This window comes from Anser cygnoides, chromosome 3 (genome assembly GCF_040182565.1).
Source record: "Anser cygnoides isolate HZ-2024a breed goose chromosome 3, Taihu_goose_T2T_genome, whole genome shotgun sequence".
In the NCBI taxonomy this organism is placed as follows: Eukaryota; Metazoa; Chordata; class Aves; order Anseriformes; family Anatidae; genus Anser; species Anser cygnoides.
In genome coordinates this window covers 28,531,405-28,550,418 of record NC_089875.1, presented here as the reverse complement: position 1 = coordinate 28,550,418, position 19,014 = coordinate 28,531,405, and the positions used below count along the sequence as shown (strand labels likewise).

Genomic DNA, 19,014 nt, shown 5'->3' with positions numbered 1-19,014 from the left:
TCACTTACTCATTCCAGTCATGTTCAAATCAAATAAAAAGACGCAAGATATGCTTTGATATACAGGACTGGAAGTCAACACAACTCTGTTTAGCTCTGCCATCCATTCACTTTGCAACTTGAAGTTCAGTCATAAAACTCTCAATTTTCATTTTAATGAACATAAATTGGCTGCTGCAGTTCCCACAGGACAGCCTGACCTCCTCCCACACAGAGTAAGAACCAACCCCTCTCTTCGAGCGTTGATATTTAGGGCACAGTGAACCATCCAGTGCCTGGGTTCTGCTCCTCATCACTTGCACTGCCCACCCTCACCTCTCCTGAGCTCCTCTGGGCACAGCACCAGGACCAGCTGCCCAGAGGTGGACCCCCTGCCATGCTTCCACCCAGCTCAGTGCAGCCCCACTGCTGAGCCCAGGCTCCAAAGCCCCCAGCCGCTCCTGCCACTGTCTGCCTTCACCATGGGGCCATCCCACATGCGCTGGCCAACCACTGCTCTAATTTGTCAGATAGCCATCTTATAAGGGACAGAGAACTACTGGAGTGAGTCCAGAGGAGGGCTACAAAGATAATTAGAGGACAGGAGCACATGTCATACGAGGACAGGCTGAGAGAGCTGGGCCTGTTTAGCCTGGAAAAGAGAAGACTGAGGGGAGATCTCATCAATGTGTACAAATAATATCTGAGGGGAGGGTGTTGAGAGGAGGTTCCAGCTTAATATGAGGGGACACTTCTTTACTGTGAGGGTGACAGAGCACTGGGACAGGCTGTCCAGAGAGGTTGTGGGGTCTTCTCTAGAGATATCGAAAGCCCGCCTGGATGCCATCCTACACAATGTGCTCTAGGTGATCCTGCTCGGCAGGGAGGTTGGACTGGGTGATCTTCAGAGGTCCCTGCCAACCCCAGCCATTCTGAGATTCTTCAAAGGAATAGTTGATGATGTCTTGCCCCTTGCATCCATGCCGTGATGTAACTTACAGCAGGACCAGCAGTAACAAATTCCCACCTATGGCCAGTCATACCTTCTGGGCATAAGCCTGAGCCACTGCATACCTACATTTAATAGTCAAGGAGAAAAGACTTCTGGAGCCCCTACAGATATGTGCAAAAAACACATTTGTTCCCTGCACTGAGTAAAATGTCCAACACAGAATGACTGACAAATTGTATGAATATTTGCTATACTATCTCTCCATTGCCCCATCTAAACCTGTAATTTTTATGTGCCTAGTTCTGTACACTTCCAGAACAGTTGTTGTTTGAGATTTATATGTAAGTTTTTCATTCCTTCTAGGCCAATCTGCAATATAAACAAATACAGACACACAGAAAACACATGAACTTCATTAAGGTCTTACCTGGGTCAGGCCCACTCACTGCTACTCTAACATACAAGACCAATAGGAAATGGCCAGAATGAATATACAAGCTCAGAATACTATGAATAAAAGTTAGTGATCCAAAAGAAAATTTGTTGCTCAAGAACATAAGGACTTGTGACACACCCAGAAATCTGTGTTTAAAAACATCTGTATAGCCTACATCTATCCATAAATGTAATAATTAATGAAAACTGAGTGCACAGGATTATTCTTTTACATTGATACACCATGATCACCCTACCTGCTGGAACTCTTCACACACGCAGAGTATGAGATTCAGCTCTATAAAGTAGCAAATCAACTGGGCAGCAGTAATTACAATGTGATCCAGGATTATCCTTTCTGTTCAGGCGCTTAGAGTAAGCCATAACAAGGCTGGGTATAATAATCTGCACATGTGAACACGCATGCAAGTAAACATGCCTGCAGATTGCTCCTCTCCTTTCTGAAAGTCTGGTTTCTGACACTGGCAGCAGAAGTACAGACTCCCTCTGCTTGGAGCGGAAAAGGAGACCTCTGCAGAGTTCTTAATTTCAGGAAGTTTAGGGGGAAACCAATAATGAAGCAGAAGGAAACTAAGAGAAAAAACAGATTTCTCATTCTCCAGTGATTCTCCACATTTATACAATGCAGACAGGCAGTGAAGGCTGTGAAACCTTATGATCTAACCCCAGGCGCTACTGACTTGGCACCATACTGTTTAGTTTTCCCTCAGATCAAATGAAATGCCTAAAAATAGCAACACTTGCCAAAACATTTGTGTTTTTAGCTTTGCTAAGTTGTCTTAACATTCATACCTCTTTTCTTTCTCTGTTCTGTCTTGTGATTAGATTACACTTCTCTTAGTTGTGGGACCTAGGATTATGACTGAGCTGGAACTGCAGGGAATACAGCAAAGTACTCAGAAAGGGAAGGGGGAATATTTCTGACATTCCTACCAGTGAGAGCAAGTAGCAATTGACCAAACATGCTGTACGTCTACAGCCAGCTGTTACACACTGGGTGAACGGCCCTTGATCTCTCCACGCTGCCTTATTGCATTTCCCGCATGGCATTACCTTTGCTGACAGATTCCACCCTCCTCGTCAATTAGGGTTGTCATCTCGTCCCTCAGGCTGCTCTCTGGGCTTCTTCAACTGATCTTTGTTTTACTTTTATTTCTGGATGCCATGTTATCGCTGTCGCCAGAATTTTGTATGTGCAGTTGAGTCTTTATATAAGCCTAAACCATAGCTCCTCTGTTAAAAAAATAAAATAATTAAAAAAATTAGACAGTGGAAACAAAATCAGACTGCATAAAATTCTCTGGCTTTACTTTTGATCATAACTCATGTTTTTAAACGTTACATCTTATTCTTTGCATTTTTTACCCCCTCCCAGTTGCTCTGAATGACTTCCAACCTTGGTGCCAACCACTGCAAAAAGAATAAATCAGGTAGCAACTGGTTTCAGCCCAAGTCTACAATGATTCTTACTGGCATTGCAAAGCTTACTTGAATTCACAAGGGGCTTAAAAAGCACTGAGATGGCAGAGATTGTTGTGGCAGAAGCAACTGGAAAATGTCCTGAGATTGAAACACAGACATATTAACATCACCCTTGTGGACGCTAATGACTTGCACTTTAAAATGCCAGAGGCTCATACTGCCAGCTAAAACAAAGAAAAAACACATTTTTAGTCTCCAAAGACTTTAGATCTTTCCAAACTCTGAGGGCAAATTCAGCCATAATGTATTTTTGCAGTAGAGCTGGGCAGCTCATGCATGCCACTGGGGGAATCATTGCCTGGAGTTGCTGTAGGCAGTGTAGTCGGTATAGCTAAATAAAACAGCAGCTGAAAACCTTTGAGAGGTTAAACCAGTAATGAAGCATTCTATAATGCAATGCAATCAAACCTAAACAGTCTGAAGGCATATCTTACTGACACTCACAACCCTCGTCATTCTCGCTGAAATATATTTAAGGAGAAAAAACACCAAACAAAAGCATTTCTACAGGAACTTTACAATTTAAATTGACACATAATTAGAAAAATATTTTAATATTTTGATGAAGTAACAATGTCCTACATAGACACTTCTAGACGGAGAATTATTTTAAGAGCTTAGTAGTAATGGCAGATTGGAAACTTTCGGAAACTGTAAATGTTTAAAGAGCTCTATTCAAAGAAACAGAAAGGTAACAGGAAAGAAGGGAAAATAGATGCTGAGAATAGAAAATGCTAGGAAAAGACTGACAAGCAAACACTTGGAATAAAAATTTAACAATTCAGTGGAAAAATAAGTGTAGGATAGTAAAAATACAAAGGCCAAATTAATCCTCAGTGTAAATATAATGACAAACCAAGTCCAAGAAACTTCAAGTGGACTGGGAAAAAGTGCAATTCCTTGTTTTTTGAATCTTTTTAATATGCAACAGAAAACAAAAAATCCACATTTTATTTGTTTACATTAGAAATGAAAGCCATGTGTATCTTCAGAGATTCCATGGATGGCTAAACAACTGGCAGGATAAGACGTGTGCTATATGGATTGCATTAAACCTGAGCTACTGAGAAAGTAATTTATACCTTGCCTACCTGAAAATACATTTTCTTCTTAAGAACGAAAATACCTACTAACTCATGTTTTAGAGTTTCCTTAGGGAACTACTGCTTCCCCTAAAATTAAACACAGCATTGCCTTCTATAAATTTTATGACAAAACAAAGGAATTAAAATAGAATTGCTTTCTTTTACTTCCAAATTACATTTAAAGTAATAGTATTTCTCAGAATGAGAATTCTCAAAAAAGAATGTGTTGTCAAAGTCAAGTGAGAAAGTATTAGGAAAAAAAAGGCAAAAAATCACAAAAAAAAAAAAAAAAAAACAGAAGAACTTCATATGGTCTTTCCTGTATCAAATATTCATAACTGAATTCAGTGTTGGTAAGTGAAAAGCGTTTGCTCAATGAACTTCTGGGTCTGTGCCCCACAAATGCTTAGGCACATCTCTATCCTCGTGCACATCTCCGTAACAATGAGCCACAGGTACAGTTAAACCTGGAGTTGTCAAGTTAGTGGTCTAAAAGTGAAACATGAAAATCTCTGTGGAGTTCCCCTTACTCTTGTAAGAAATACATTTTTCCTCTCAGTTTAAGCTTTATATATTTAAAGGAATTCTCATTCCAGCAGCACAGGCACCCGGGTTATGGCCAGCCAGCAGAGAGCTCCTTCTGCTCCCCAGCTGAGAGCCAGGGAGTTCTGCGTGGCCTGACTTGGGTCGGACAACCAGCACTGTTAGCACTAATTTCAGTACTGCTCAACGAGAATTTACACTTAAATAAGGACTAATATCTGGCTAGATCACATTTGAAATAATGACTTTAATATTTAATTGCAATTTCATGAGCACTTTAAGACAAGATAAAATAGTGTTATTGGTAAAACACGACATCTAGTTGCCATCAGCCTCTTTGCTTCCCATTTCTGCATAGGCCCACTCCCTTTTATCACCTTGTGTCGGCACAAGCATTTGTGTGGCTGTGCAGTGTAAAGTTAGCTTACAACTAACCCAGACCGATACACCCACCCGGTTCGTTAAGCAGCTACGTAAGCACTTGTGCCAGACCAAAAGGATGCGGTGGGTGAGGACTCTGAGGCAAAATGCAGGTAGAGGGAGACATTTTTAGTATGTCCTTCCTGCTAGTTACCTCAGACTATGTTCACACAATAGCCTCACATTATGATGCATAGTCCATTGCCTCAAACAGAACAACCACTTTCCACTGCATGAAGCTTTGTATTCTATTTATCAAAAGCCTTTCAACCTTTTATATATTTCCCTGACTGAAGCTCTGTCCTTGCCTTTCCCCTTTCTGGGAATTTCTGAATTTCTCCAGGAAAACTGGAGGCTAACGTTCATTAAGTGTGTGTAAGGATTTAAAGCGTGCTGGGGATGGATGTGGCGTGCCCTTGCCCTAACACGCTCTCCAAGCAAGGAGCCAGCAGGCCACAACACCCCGGGGGTGCTCCCAGCGCCTCCCCGCCTCGGGTCCTCTCCCTGCTCACCAGGAGCAGCCACAGGCAGGTCCCGAGGGGGTAACTGCGTCTCAGGACAGCCCACTTCCAGCAACCCCTTCCTCATCCCAACGTACCTGAACGTACCTATGCTGAAATAGCATGGCTGTTGTCCCTCTCTACCAGCTGACAAGACCCAAAACTTTTTGTACAAGTGAGCCATTTCCACCATGTATTGCTCCATGTTTTTTCCTAATTCAGTCAGTGACTTCTCCTTTAGATTTTAAGTACTAAGCTGAGAACCGCCTTTGAGGAACCTCTCAGTAGATTATAATTTATTTTGCTAGCTCCTCCTAGCAAACACACTTTGTGCACTGCCAGATAACCACCCTGAATTTACTGCTGATGAGTAGCAATCGTTTCTGAATTGGTGTCACTAAGCCAAATGCCTCACAGAAGTGTTCCAACACAGTTGTCACCTTTATCAACCATGCTGGTCGTCCTGTCGGAACAATACCAAATGCATTTGACCAGGTCTAATTCCTATGAAATCAAGCTGCTTAACACTAACTGTACTTAATACACAGCTTTTAATTCTCTGTTGATGAAGTCAACCATCAGTTGACCTGCTACTTCCTTCAGGCTCCTTGCCTACAAAGCTGTCTTGTATTGCATTTCCCCAGTCACCCGTCTCATCACTTACAGCCGTGGCGGATCATTCTCCTGATTCTCTGGAACTTTTCACATTTTCATTTAAAATCAACATCATTAGTCCAGACACGTTCATTAAAAAACTCTTGGGATGATTTCAGCCTGATTACATAAAAATAGGTAATACTAAAAAGCAGGCCTTTTCTCCTCTTCACTGTGGGGCAATTTTTTTTTTGTTTTTGTTCTTATATATGGACACACTGAGCTTTGTTATGAATTAAAACTGTGACGTTATTAAATACTTTTACATCTTCTGCACTGCAGAAGAAACCCACCTTTTGCTAACAGAATTCCTCCTTTTTCATACATATTTTTGAAAATCTGTGCTTAAACCTGATACATATGCTGCTAATTAGATAGTAATAAATATAATTTTCTTGTTTGTTTTTGTTTTGCAAATGGTGACTACAGACTACCTGCCTAATGTAAGGTGTTATACCAGGCAGTGTCCACAGAGAAGTTATGAATAACTGGGGATTACACAGTGCCTAACCCTCAAAGACGATGCAAGGCCATTTAAGATACCAATTAAGATACCATTTAAGAACTGCTTATTTTGTTTTTTTCCTTGCTAACATTCATTCAGCTCAAATATTAGAAATATGTGGGAAGAAATTCTTACTGCAAAAGATGCAATATGCTCTCCCCTCTGGAAACAAGCAACTTTTACCAGTACTTTCTGAAGAACAGCAACAATCAAGAAACAAAACAGATGAGGACAAAGCTCTTCGCTAAATTTTATTTTAAGGCCAATATTCAGTGTGCAAAATCAGATTTAGTGAAGCAGGAAATTCTTGTTCAAGTCACTGATTCAGTAAAATAATCACAAAGTATTTCATGCCTTTATTGGAACATATATTTGCCAACAATAAGCAGAGGATTTTGCAGAGTGAACCCATAGTTGTAATAATTCATTCCACGCTGCTAAAAATACTATCTCTTTTGCATGTTTTTGATTAGGCACACAAGCCTACAGAAATACAAAAATAATTTTATACCACAAGAAGTCATATTTAGTATATTTACAAGTATTAGACAAATTAGGGAAAAGTAAAAGGAGTTTTTTTCCTTTTTTTTTTTTTTCTCCTTTGCAGGGATCACTTGTGACGCACATTGGATATCCCAATATATTTGACTGCTATTTTATCTTGATTTATCCAGACAGTATTTGCCCTATGGGAAATACTTGAACTTTTCAGCCTTCACACATTGTAGCACTGGGAAAATATCAGCAACACAACCCATGTTGCTGAAACAGGTTATTCTCTCCAGTTGAATGATACCCACTCCAGCCATCCTAACTGACACTTATGAAAAAAAATCTGTTTGATAGAGTCTGCAATATTTTATGATTAACATTTGAACAATACAAAGGCTAAGCAGTTAGGAAAATTAAGATACTCAGAATGACAAAGAGAATTCAAGCTCAATTCACACTTGGATTTCACCTTCGTTAACTGAAAATTTTCACTTGAGCTGATATTTTGTCCCTAACACACTGTGTACACACAGGTCTGTCTAGAAAGGTGTTTTACCATAGATGCACACTTCTGGAGAAAAAAATAAATCTCTCTCTATACATATACAGATTTTTTTCATGATGCAACACGAAAGTAAATAAAAACCCATGCAAGGAGCTAGAGTAACATGGAAAAAGCCACCACTTACCCCTACTTATGGTAAAAATATCTATTTATTTTTTCAATTCGGCAGCTCTGGAATAAAGGAGAAAACTTTTGAAAACAAAGTCAGGGGAACAATACAAAATTCCCCCTAATTTAATCTATCAAAAATCCTCCTCTTTGCAGAGAATGTCTAGTAAGTTGTCCAATTCATAGAAATTTTCTACATAATTGACTTGAGTTATATTTTTTTCTTGTAACAAAACCAGTACTTGAGCTTTGAAAGAAAAAGTAAAAAAATAAAATTATTTCTGCCCTGCCTTTACAATTGGAAACATTATCCGTGAGGTAGAGCACTGCCGTACCAACATTTAATTTGTCATTTGAGTTTACAGGTGGGGTACAAATATCTAGCAAGGGTGATGGAAAAATCAGCAAGAGAAGAAAAATATCTCAAAGCAGATAAGCTATGAAAAGAATTCAAAACTTTTTCCATCAGTGGCTGATCTGCTTTAAGATTCTTGTGCTGTGCCCTTCCAGATGCTTATTTACACCTCTCCTGGTATTTCTGTCTTCTCACTTTGTTGCCTCAGTCCAAGGCAAGTGAAACAGACCAAAAGATGGTAGGTAGCTCTTACCACAATGAAAGCTAATTTGGTTACTGTTTATAAAGGTAATAATCCAGCTACCACTTTTGACACCCATACTTGAATGACCTGACTGAAACTAAATTAAGTGTTTTTTAGACAAGTGAGCTGTATAAATGTATAGCAGCATCTGTGCTGCATCTGTCTCTGCCATGTATATCAGTGCGGTAGACATGCATGAGATGTACATATACAGTATGCTTACATCGAGGGATTTAACACTCATTTTGAATGTTTGTGGGTTAGGTTTTGCAGACTCAAATTTCTGCCCAATTTTTGAAAAAAAAAAAAAAACTAGAAAAATAAAAACTCAGCAGCTATTAAGATAAATCAGAACATCTGTAAGAAAATCTCAAATAATTCCAACCAAAGCAGGAGCCTAGATTTTAGATGCTCTCAGTAGATCTGTCTTACATCCAGAACTCTAAAAATTTGTCATTGTTTGGGATAGGAGGAGACTTGGCAGAAAGAATCTGCCAGTGTGCCCACTGATACACAACAGTATAAGGATTCTTATCTAAAATTAACACTGCAAGTTTATGAATCATATTTTATTCTAATCCCCAGTCCAGCTAGCAATCTCCATGATATCTGAATCATTCCACTCGTTTCTAACCAAAACATGAAGCATGCATCAAAATCCTAAAATGATTTGACTTACTTACTGGAGCTACAAGCAGATGAAATAGTTTTACCTATTAGTCTACCTATTAGTTTTACCTAAAGCCTGTCTTAACACTTTCTCCCCTCCAGCCCTCAAAACAGCCAAACTCTGGGACATGATATTCTTCGCAGTACAGAATGCCCACAGTTAAACATGAAAAACCACGGCAGTGAAAGAAGGATCACAATGCGAAGCACATGCATCTGCATCTTAATTCTCACTTTGTTATTATTTAAAAGCAATAGATTAAATGCTGAAGGACCACTAATCACATACAGATTTATGACTGTTTTGCAGTCTTCAGTAACAGTACAATATGCAAATCCCTCAACTATGATTCACTGCAGCTCTAAATATACCTTCTGACAAAAGCAGCTACCTCAACTTCTCATTTTATGCAGCTTATAGAAAAATTTCAGATGTGACCTAGTTATGTCACAACCATTTTCAAGTTGTGATCCTTTGAAAACTAACTGTACAAAAAAAGCACCTTCTTACTCATCAGATCTACTCCCCATAGATAGCCAGGATAAGATCTGCTGACTTGGTTACAAAGATAAAGGCTCTACTACCTATTAAAATTTCTACTAACCTTGCAAAACTAACAGAGCTGAGGAGAGGAGGGAGCTAAATTCTTTTGCATTTGGACATAATTATTTTACAGTGCAGCACAGCTCTAAGTCCTGAGAACAACGCTGAAGATCTGGGGTGTGATCAAGTAACAGCAAAAACATAAAAAGGACTTTTGCCTGCAGAAACATTTTAACTAACACGTACATATGATAAGCAGGGAATTTAGCTCCTTTGTTAGGGATTAAGTCACCACTGGGAAGGAACTGGTTTACATGAAAGCCGAGCATGCCTTATAGGCAAATCAACAGGACCCTCAAGCAGCAATTTTCCATTCAAAATTGCCTAGTATCCATCTCTCTACAGTTCCCAGGCTTGCCTTCTTATTTGCCATTTCAACATGAAACTTAGGTATTAGCCTACATTTTCTAAGATTTGGTGCTTTGATTTTTTCCTTGCTACCTAATTCCTGCCCCAGTACCTCAGCTTGATTTTCTCACTCTGCCAGACCCAGAACAAAGCAAAACATTATGCTGTACTGTCAGAGCTATGCACTCAGGCTTCCTTAAACCCCCCAAACTGGCTTAAACTTAAGCACACTTACAGCATGGAATAGGGCATTTTTTTGTGTGTGTATGTGAGGGGTAGCAGTTGATACTTGAGAGACCAACAGCCACAGGCACCCTAGCAATAAAACTTAAACGTCCATGAAATAAAAGCATGGATCTTCCCACTATTTTCTCAAAAGTGAGCTGTGCTTGCTTTCATCTTGTTTCTGTGAGGTGAAACAGCAATTCTTTTTCCATCCATAGCTAGCAGCCATAACAGTTGTTTAGTTACTGTCATCTCACATACTTGTCCTTCCTTTCTGTCTCTTACTTTAAATCAACTCTTCTGGTGCCACTCTTCTCTACTTCCCTTCTGAACACATTCACTTGTACCACCTCCATCTCACTTCAATAGCTCTCGAGCTTCTTCATTGTCATCCTCTCAAAATAAAGCCTGGCTGGTTCTGAAAACATGTTGACTTCAATACTATTTGCAACCAGAGATTTTTCATGGTGCACCTGCTTTGCAATATACGCTAGGCAACACTGGCCAAATTACAAGACCTGAAAGACACAGAAATAAAAGCTGAAGGCTTTGCCCGAAGCTGGAAAATATTGCTAGCACTAAGGCACTAAAGCAACTCAAACTCTGAAAAGTCACAAATTCGTTTAAAAATAATCATAGAATATTTTTTCTCTAAATTTTTTCAACATTCTTTCAATTCAGTAGCAGTGAAGTCTGCAACAAGAACCTACTATTTATTACACTGATCAATGTCTTCTCATTGTTTTCCTTTACTCTTGTATCCTCTTGCTCCATCTTTTCTTGTCCTTATTGGAAACACCATTGACATCCTTGTATAGTCCTTGTAGCAAGCTCCCAACACAATGGGGCTCTACTCTTTAATCCACAATCAAGTTTGGTGAGCACGTCTAGAAGACAACCTAAGAATTAGCATGTATGTATGCTACTAGGTCTGTACTTGGGTTAAAAGATTCATCTTCCTTATTAAGTCTTCCTTATTAAGACAGAACTCTGTGTTCTGTGAAATAACACTGATATAGCAGAAGACACGGTAATTACTACTATCACAAATATCATCTTACTAGCTTTAATGCATGCCTTAAGGCTTGACTATGGTAAGTGCTGACAATCTAGGGCTTACTTATAAATAGCAGAAGGAGGTTTTTTGTAACTTTAAAGAACTGGGCACTTTCCATCGTTATGAGGAGACTTCTACACCTCTCAACAAGTGTAACAGAAAACAGGTGATTGATCATACAGATTGTAATTGACTTTATAAAAATCAATGCTGCGATGGACAATCTGCTCCTAGCATAACTGTTTGCAATCTGTGGCAAAAATATTTTGTGTGTGTGTGTGAAAAGATGCACTTAACTTAAAAATACCCATCTAATTCAGTGTTTTTTCTTTTAGGAACCAGCTCTAACGTGCGTGCTAAAATATCAATGCAGATGGCACCTTCTTGAAGTCAACAGGCTCAGGCAGAGAACTACAATTAAAAAAACTTTAACGAAGATCCTTCCCTCTACCCCTCATCCCCCTTTTTTTTCCTGAGGGAAGCAGGGGACGACACTTCAAAGGCTCCTTCCTCAGTTTCGCTCCCCCCGACTCACACGGAAGCAGCGCCCCGCGCGTGGCCGCCCCCCCCCGACTGAGCCTGACTGACTGACTAACGGACGTGCGCGCGCCCGCTAACGGCTGCTAACGGACTTCCCGCAGGCGCGCGCACGTGCGAGAGGTGACCCCCGGCCGCTGCGCCCCCCCACCCCCACGTGACTTCCTCCTGCCGGGCGAGGCGGGGGGCTCCCTCCCACCAGCGCCGTACGGAGAGGGGGGAACGGAAAGAGGGGCCGTGCTTAAGCAGGGCTCCTCCAACAGCGCGGCCGGCGCCTCCCCCCTGCGGGAGGAAATGGTTTCTCCCCCGCCCCCGGCGCGCAGGTCCGGAGCGCCGGCTGCCTGCCGTCGCGCATGCGCAGCGGCTGTCCCGCAGCTCACGTGCTCCTCCGGCGCGCGGCGGGCCATGGCAGCGCTGCTCAGCTCCGCCGGGCGCCTGCGGGCGCTGTGCGCGCGCCTCCGGCCCCTGCTGCCCCTGCTGCCCCCGCGCGCGCCCGGCCCCGCCCTCAGGTGAGGCCCCGCGGGGGGGGCCCTGGCACGATCGCGTCCCGGGTTCGGGGGGTGCGGGGCCCGCGGGGGCCTGCGGGGGCCTCGGGTGTGCGGGGGGCGTCCTTCCCCCTCCGCGTGCAAAGCCCGGTAAAGGGCCTCGGAAGGGGGCACGGCGCTGCCGGGTGCGGAGCTGCCCGCTCACGAACGCCTCAGTGAACCCCGCCGGTAGCTGCGGGGCCAGGGCGCAGGCAGGCGGGAGCCGCTCGTTGGTGCCGGAGGCGGCTCCGGCAGCTCGTCCCGCAGTGGCAACGTGAGCAGGAGCACAGCGTTACTGGCTGGGAAAAGCGATGGTGCGGGGAGTCAGTCAGTGCTAGTGACCAATCTCCACATTTATTTCTTGCTAAAAGTGCAAGTCCTGCTGCAGGCTTTCTTTTGCGTGAAATTCAAGAGTGCAAAAACATCAAACGTACTCTGGGTCGTATGAGCTGACACAGAAGGACAGCCACAGCTGGCAAGACAAGACATGAGGCCTTTCTCTTCTTAGACCTGCTAAGTCAATATAATTTACTGTCAGTGAGAAAACCAGACCAGTTTTCTGCCGTTCCAGTAAGTTTGTTCAGCAGAGGGCTGGTGAGCTTCGGGGCTGGTTCAGTGGAAGGGAAGGGAACCGAAGAGGCAGCGATGGAGAACTAGAGTGAAGTCTCAGCACCAAAGTAAGCAGGTTACTGCAATTTGCACCAGGTTTAGTGCTTATCAAACCCACTGTAAGCTGATTTAATTCACTACGCTGAAAGAAGTCTTCCCCGTGCCAAGGGAAAGTGTATAGATCATGTTGTTTCTAGTGGTTAAACTGTAACAGCTCCTGCAGTGCTGCAGACCTTGTGAAGCCTGGAGTAGGCCTGCAGAGGAAGGACCAGGGAAGCAGGGGGACACAGCAGGAGCACAAGCCTAGTTAGTGGCAAATCAGGAATAAAACTTTCTACGTGGTGTAATTCAGCAGATTTTTGTGCTCATCAACTGGAAGCTAATTTCCTAAAATAGTTTGTTGCAGGATGCATTGTTCACAGGACTTCATATATGACCTGGTGCAGGACTAACAGGACTTGCTTTTTAGGATCTGTGTTTCTGTAAAGAACTTGGAACATGCTTTGTACAATGGGATTTTGGGTCTAACAGCTAGTCATTTTCACAAATGCTACCTTTTGCTTGCTCCAAATGATGCTTCTCTATATCCCCAAGAATAAATGGGGTCACCTGTGGGATGGTTTAGGGATCTTGCAGAAAAGTCTTTAGATACTTTGCTAGATTTTATTAAATACACGGGAAATGTACTAGGTAGAGAACATGTTCACAGAAAACAGCTGTGATGTTTATATCAAGTTTATTTATGTTTCAGTCTAAACTGTGAATTTTATTGGAGTAAGACTTAGGAACGCACCTACATTTTTGCATTCTTTCTGTACAGTAATTTCATTCCAAAGGTGATTTTTTCACACAGAATCTTTGCCTTACTATCACTTCAAGGTGTGGGTTTAGGTATCGTGATGTACAGGTGATGCTCTAGGACCAAAGTGTGATGCAGAGGTAACACATAGGAGCTGAAATTATACAAGCATATAATCTCGGTTTGTTTTATAGCTTAAGTAACTTTGCTGTTTTTTTTTTTTTCTATCTAAGCCTTAGCTTCTGGAAGTGGATGTTTTTTGAAGAACTAGAATGACTTGGACATATGGACAACATTTAGACTTCTCTGCTTGCTGCTCAGGTCTCAATTAAAAGTGAAGTGCAGCCCATTACAGTAAATTCCAGAGAACATTGATGAAGCCCTAGTTGTCATAGCGGGAGTAAGGGTAACTGGTATAAGAGTGAATAAATAACAAGGAATAATTCAGCATTTACCATGAGAACTGGGTATATGACTGACTCTGCACGTTTACATGTTCTTGGTTCAGTCGCTTTAGCACTGAACGTAATGAAGTAAGTTCAGGTGCAATTTTGGGACTTTGATTAGAGTAGTGATTGCAGAAAAGTTGCAGGTCCATTTATTGATTTGAAGATGTGAAACAACACTTACTCCCATTCAGACAGGGGTATTAATTAAAACAGCAAACTGCTCTTGGATTTTCCAGGGCAGCCCTAACTACCACCCCCAGCCCGAAGAGTACACGAGTGGTGTCAGGACTCTTGGTTATGCCCGTGCAATTCTCAGAGACCCCCCGGGCACATTGCTTATCTGCTCAGAGCCAGGGTGATAGGCACTGGAGAGAGAGGCAGCTTGTAACGCAAGTAAGGCTTCAGATTCCATGTCAGTACTTTGAAGTGCATCTGCATCTACAGTAGAGTGAGGAAGATAGATTTTAGTTGTTCTCTTGTGATGCCCTCTGTTCCAAGAAGCAGTTTCTGCTTTACTGAATAGTGAAAGGAAGCCGAAGGGTGACCTTCGGTGGCTGTCAAAAATGAACTGTAAATGGCCTAGACACATTGTCCTGAGAGTATGATAGCCAAAGTACAAAGTCCTGCAGTCTTTACTGGCAAAGAAAATAATGTACAGAGTAGCAAAAGTATGATCCGTACATTGCTAGGTAGAATGCACCCGTGCAAGCCTGGCAGTGATGCCTGGTATAAGCTCTGAGTCATAGTGGAGAGGCGCAGATAGATGCTCAGCCACAGCAAAACTCTCAAGTGACGTGCTGTTAGCTCTCTGTCCGTAGTTTTAAACAGTTTGGTTGGATGTAAACATGGACGCTCCATAGAATGGGTAATGGCAAATAATTTCTGTCCTGTTTGCTGGATAAGCAGCAGGTGAATTTTTGTCAATAGAGACCTGCAGTAAAAAAAAAAAAAAAAAAAAAAAGGGTTTAATTCTGTTAGCCGTGTGCGCAGGCCTAACAGGGCTGATAGTCAACTGAAATTTCTTAGAAGCGTGGCAAGGGTATCTGCCTGAAGTAAGCAGCTATGCAGAATGCCAGAGGACTAGTTGTGTAGTTAGTAGGGTCTGTTAATGAGACTTCATAGCCTGCAGTCAGATTGCTGGTGTTTGTCACATTACATTAAGTTAGCAGGTGACCATACTCCTTCCTCAGTTTTAATACTTTGCGTAGGGCCTTGGATATACCAAGGCTGTGTCCTTCTGTGACCCTATCTATACCATTTCTTGCTGGCTGTAAGAATCTGTAAATGGAAGAAAAAGAGAAGAAATAAAACTGTACACCTTGACTGCACTTTGGTCCTCTGCATGAGAATTTGAATTAAGGGGCAGATCAGGGGAATGGAAGTGATACTGGATGTACAGTCGGAATGCAGTGCTAAATGTCTTTCTGAAAGATGGTTTTTCTGGCATTGTCTGTGCATTTTGCTTCTCTGACAGAGCCAGCTGTGATCGCATTTGGACAGAGTGGATGTGCTGGTTTCAGGTGGTCCTCCTGCAGTGACTGATGGCTCCTGGTGCTCTGCTGCATGCTGCCACACCATAGCTGAGCCAAGGGAATAAACTCTGGGAGTATTTCCCATTCAATTTTGGGTCGATTTAACCTGAACTGACAGTAGATGGATATCCAGTTGCATTGAGTGGTTGAGGAGCATTTCATAGCAAAAGCCTCAGATTAAAATCTAAAGGAAATTTACCGCTTCATTTGTCTACCTGTAGTATTAAGTGTGAGATACACTGAGCTGTGCAACATCACTGTCATGCCATGCGATTATGAGATGAATGAGCTGTGACAAACCAATGCAGCATACTTCAGATCTATGACAGTAAACTGTAGCAAACATTATTTCCAGTAAAATTCTTTTCTGGAACTTTGTTCATGGAAGTTTCACGAAGGGAAGAGATGTTAAATGTGCAGCCTGCAGTCAAGAACACTGCAACAAACCTTTCAGCTGACGAGTGTTCAGAGAGGATTTTGAGTTAAGTTTATCTTTTGGGGAGTTTATTCTGCGTGCTCTAGGTGATCGTCATGACTCGATGTTGCAGCTTGCTGCTGCAGGAGTGTGAGTGTTAGGGGAAGCGTACTGGCTCCATCCCTCCCAGGCTGGCCACCTTCCCCTTGCCAGCCAGCTTGTCCTTGCTCTGAAACAGGGTGCTCCTTGGACCTGTCATGGGGTGATTTCATTTGCTGGGGTGCAAGGAAAAGAGTTTTTGGGCTGTGTTGGATCAGTTAAGGATCTTATGAGCTCCAAAAGGGTTGGAACTGTGGGCCAAAGGAAAAGAGGGACTGGAACTGCTGCTGCTGGTGACTGTGTGTTAGATCAGTCCAGGTGTGTTGCTGCACTGCACTTTGAGGCGTTACTGCTAGGGTATTCCTCCCGAGATGGACCCCCTGTCGGTCTGCAGAGAAAGTGAGGACAATAAGGCTCCTAAAGTATGGATCATAATAGTATAGCTGAAAAAAAAATCTACATGCAAGTGTCTCGGAGCATCTTCGGCCTCGCTGTCACTTCTTTAGTTTAAGATTCTCATCTGTGAAGTTAGATGGCGGTTTCCATGACTTTGGGGAGCAGAGCAAAGCATTCTGTTTGCTAATTTCCCTGAAAAGCAAACTTCTGGAGTGAAAACTTGTGCTTTTTATTATTTTTTAATTTATCTTTTATTATTTTTTATTTTCAGGGTCTGCGTTCTAACATTTCATGTCCAATTCAGAGCAGTTACGTTGATGAAGTTGCTAAGGGTGCAATAGGCACTGCTGTTCAAGTTGTCCTTGCCAGGCCTGTTGCTTATTGATACGTTGCAGTGAGCTTGTACGGGACTGGGGCGTGCTGGTGAGATGGGAAGGAGAACGACTTTTTAAAGAATCCTGGTTTAGATCCAGAGGACTTGATTTGAGCGTTGGATAAGCTGCAGTTTAAAAACCCAAATGACTCATGGTTTGCTGCATGCTACAATTTTAACTTGTGAATTAGTTATGCAAAGTTCTCAGATGTTCTTCAGGAGCCGTGTCATTTCTCAGTCTACATGAAAAAACATAACATCTTCTCTCTTCCCACAGGATCCTACTGTGTGGCACTGAAACAAGAGTGCAGTGACCTAAACACTGGCCTTGTATGTGACCGTAGCTGAGTCAGGGGTAGCACTGACCATAGGGATCATGCTGGGGTCTCAGTTGGAGTATATGGTCTTGACTTGATTAAATTTAACAAATGTCGGGAATGTTTTTACATAGAGTGATGAGTTTTAACTCTTGTAAGTTTTCCATTATTTTACTTTGAGCATGGCTTGTATTCTGAAAACTATTTCCTATACTTCTAACTTCTTTAATTTAGAAAGAACTTGAATGTTCAGTACTTTTATGTGGCGTAGCAAAAACTTTGTTGCAGCTCTAAGAGAGAGAGGCAAATATCCATATGGTGGCTGTGCAATCCTTTCTTTGAATTTTTGGAATTTGTCAGGCTTTACAGAAAGTAAACTTTCTTCTGTTGCCAGGCAGACCATTGGAACCACCATTTTTATTTGTTATTATTGAGTTTTGGGAAAGACGGGATGCTTTATACTCAGGCTGCTGTTTAAGATCTCTGTTGCTTCAGAGAATCAAACGCACTGCCTTTAGTCTGCTCTAGAAATACAGAATGCAAGTACATCAGTACAGTGCTGGGTTTCTCACTAAACCCTTGCAAACACAAAAAATTTACTGGTTAATTAAATATAAATTCCCAATGGCTACTTCATCACTGCATGAGTTGTTCACTAGTTTAGCTTCGACATTTTTCCAAAGTGCTGTAAGCCACAATGGAAGGGAAAAGTTACCGCTGAAAAGTGGAAGTTATATGTTGGGTTTAGGGGCATATAATTGGTTAACCTTCCCTGTGTGGGCAAGATCTACAGATCTAGTCCTCATAATTGTAGAAACCAAGCTGAAAATGATGTAAAGGTACAATGATGTAAAGGCTCCAACATGGGAAGGCTACTTCTAATCTTGCAGTTGTGGCAGTAGGAGAGAATTCACTTCATAGAGTTTAATCTATTCTTTAGAGCTTCTCTTTGTAGGTGCAAAGAAACACAATTCTGAAGCATGGTAAAGAGAAATTAAACATTTGGGGAAGAATTAGATGCTAATCCAAACAGATCTGAAATTTGTCGTGTAGCTTTGTATGTTTGCAAGTAAAATGTTTCACACGGAAAGGATCTTAAAAGGCTGTTTAAAGGCAACCACTGAAATACTTAAACCTATTTCAGCCCTTGGAGTGGTGTCATGCACTTTGCTGTGTAGCCTAACATTTAGTTCTGAACACAGTCAATTAGAATAATAGAAAAAATAAGGTTACACCTTAAGATTATGTAATCTAACATCTAGCACTGTGGCAGGAACAGGAATGTCAAGGTCATACATGATAGATTTTATCCCCCTCATCTATTTCACAAGCTTCCAGATGAGAGTTTGTTTGTCAAAGTGTCCTGTTCTAATATTTCCTAACAATTAATATTGTCAATACGATGCCTGGTGGATTATGTATAGTTGCGTCCATCCTTGGATAGAGGAGTTGTTCAAACCTGTCTTCCTGTGAGTAACCATACCATGACAAGCAGAGTAATTCCCCGTGTCTTATCTGTGTTACTTCTGTTAGGAATTCTGTTGTGTACCTAATTGTATGCCATGTTACGTTTATGCCTTTTTTGTCCAAAATGTACAATACAGCTTTCTTTCTTTTTTGTTGAATTTGCTCTGTCGACTTCAGACCCTCTCATCAAGTAGTCAGGATGACTTTGACGTCTGAAGTTTTCCGTCTAAGAGTTTGCCGCTGTTACTGGTGTGC

At 41.9% G+C, this 19,014-nt stretch overlaps 1 protein-coding gene and 1 long non-coding RNA gene across 4 annotated transcripts in view; one reads left to right on the top strand and one right to left on the bottom strand.

Moving 5' to 3' along the window:
- Positions 1-8,281, bottom strand: part of LOC106031477 (uncharacterized) — a 50,000-nt gene extending 41,719 nt beyond the window's left edge. For both annotated transcript variants that reach the window (XR_010830153.1, XR_001204289.3), the window contains exons 1-2: positions 4,950-8,281; positions 2,440-2,619 (exon numbers count right to left, since the gene is read on the bottom strand). This is a non-coding gene — a long non-coding RNA (uncharacterized lncRNA). The remainder of the gene's footprint in view (positions 1-2,439; positions 2,620-4,949) is intronic.
- Positions 8,282-11,875: 3,594 nt separating this feature from the next.
- Positions 11,876-19,014, top strand: part of LRPPRC (leucine rich pentatricopeptide repeat containing) — a 93,611-nt gene continuing 86,472 nt past the window's right edge. The window contains exon 1 of one of the 2 annotated variants that reach the window (XM_066993784.1): positions 11,876-12,288. In XM_066993784.1, coding sequence (XP_066849885.1) covers positions 12,074-12,288 — 215 coding nt within the window. In that variant the 5' untranslated portion in view covers positions 11,876-12,073. The remainder of the gene's footprint in view (positions 12,289-19,014) is intronic. The other variant, XM_066993783.1, reaches the window with a different exon arrangement.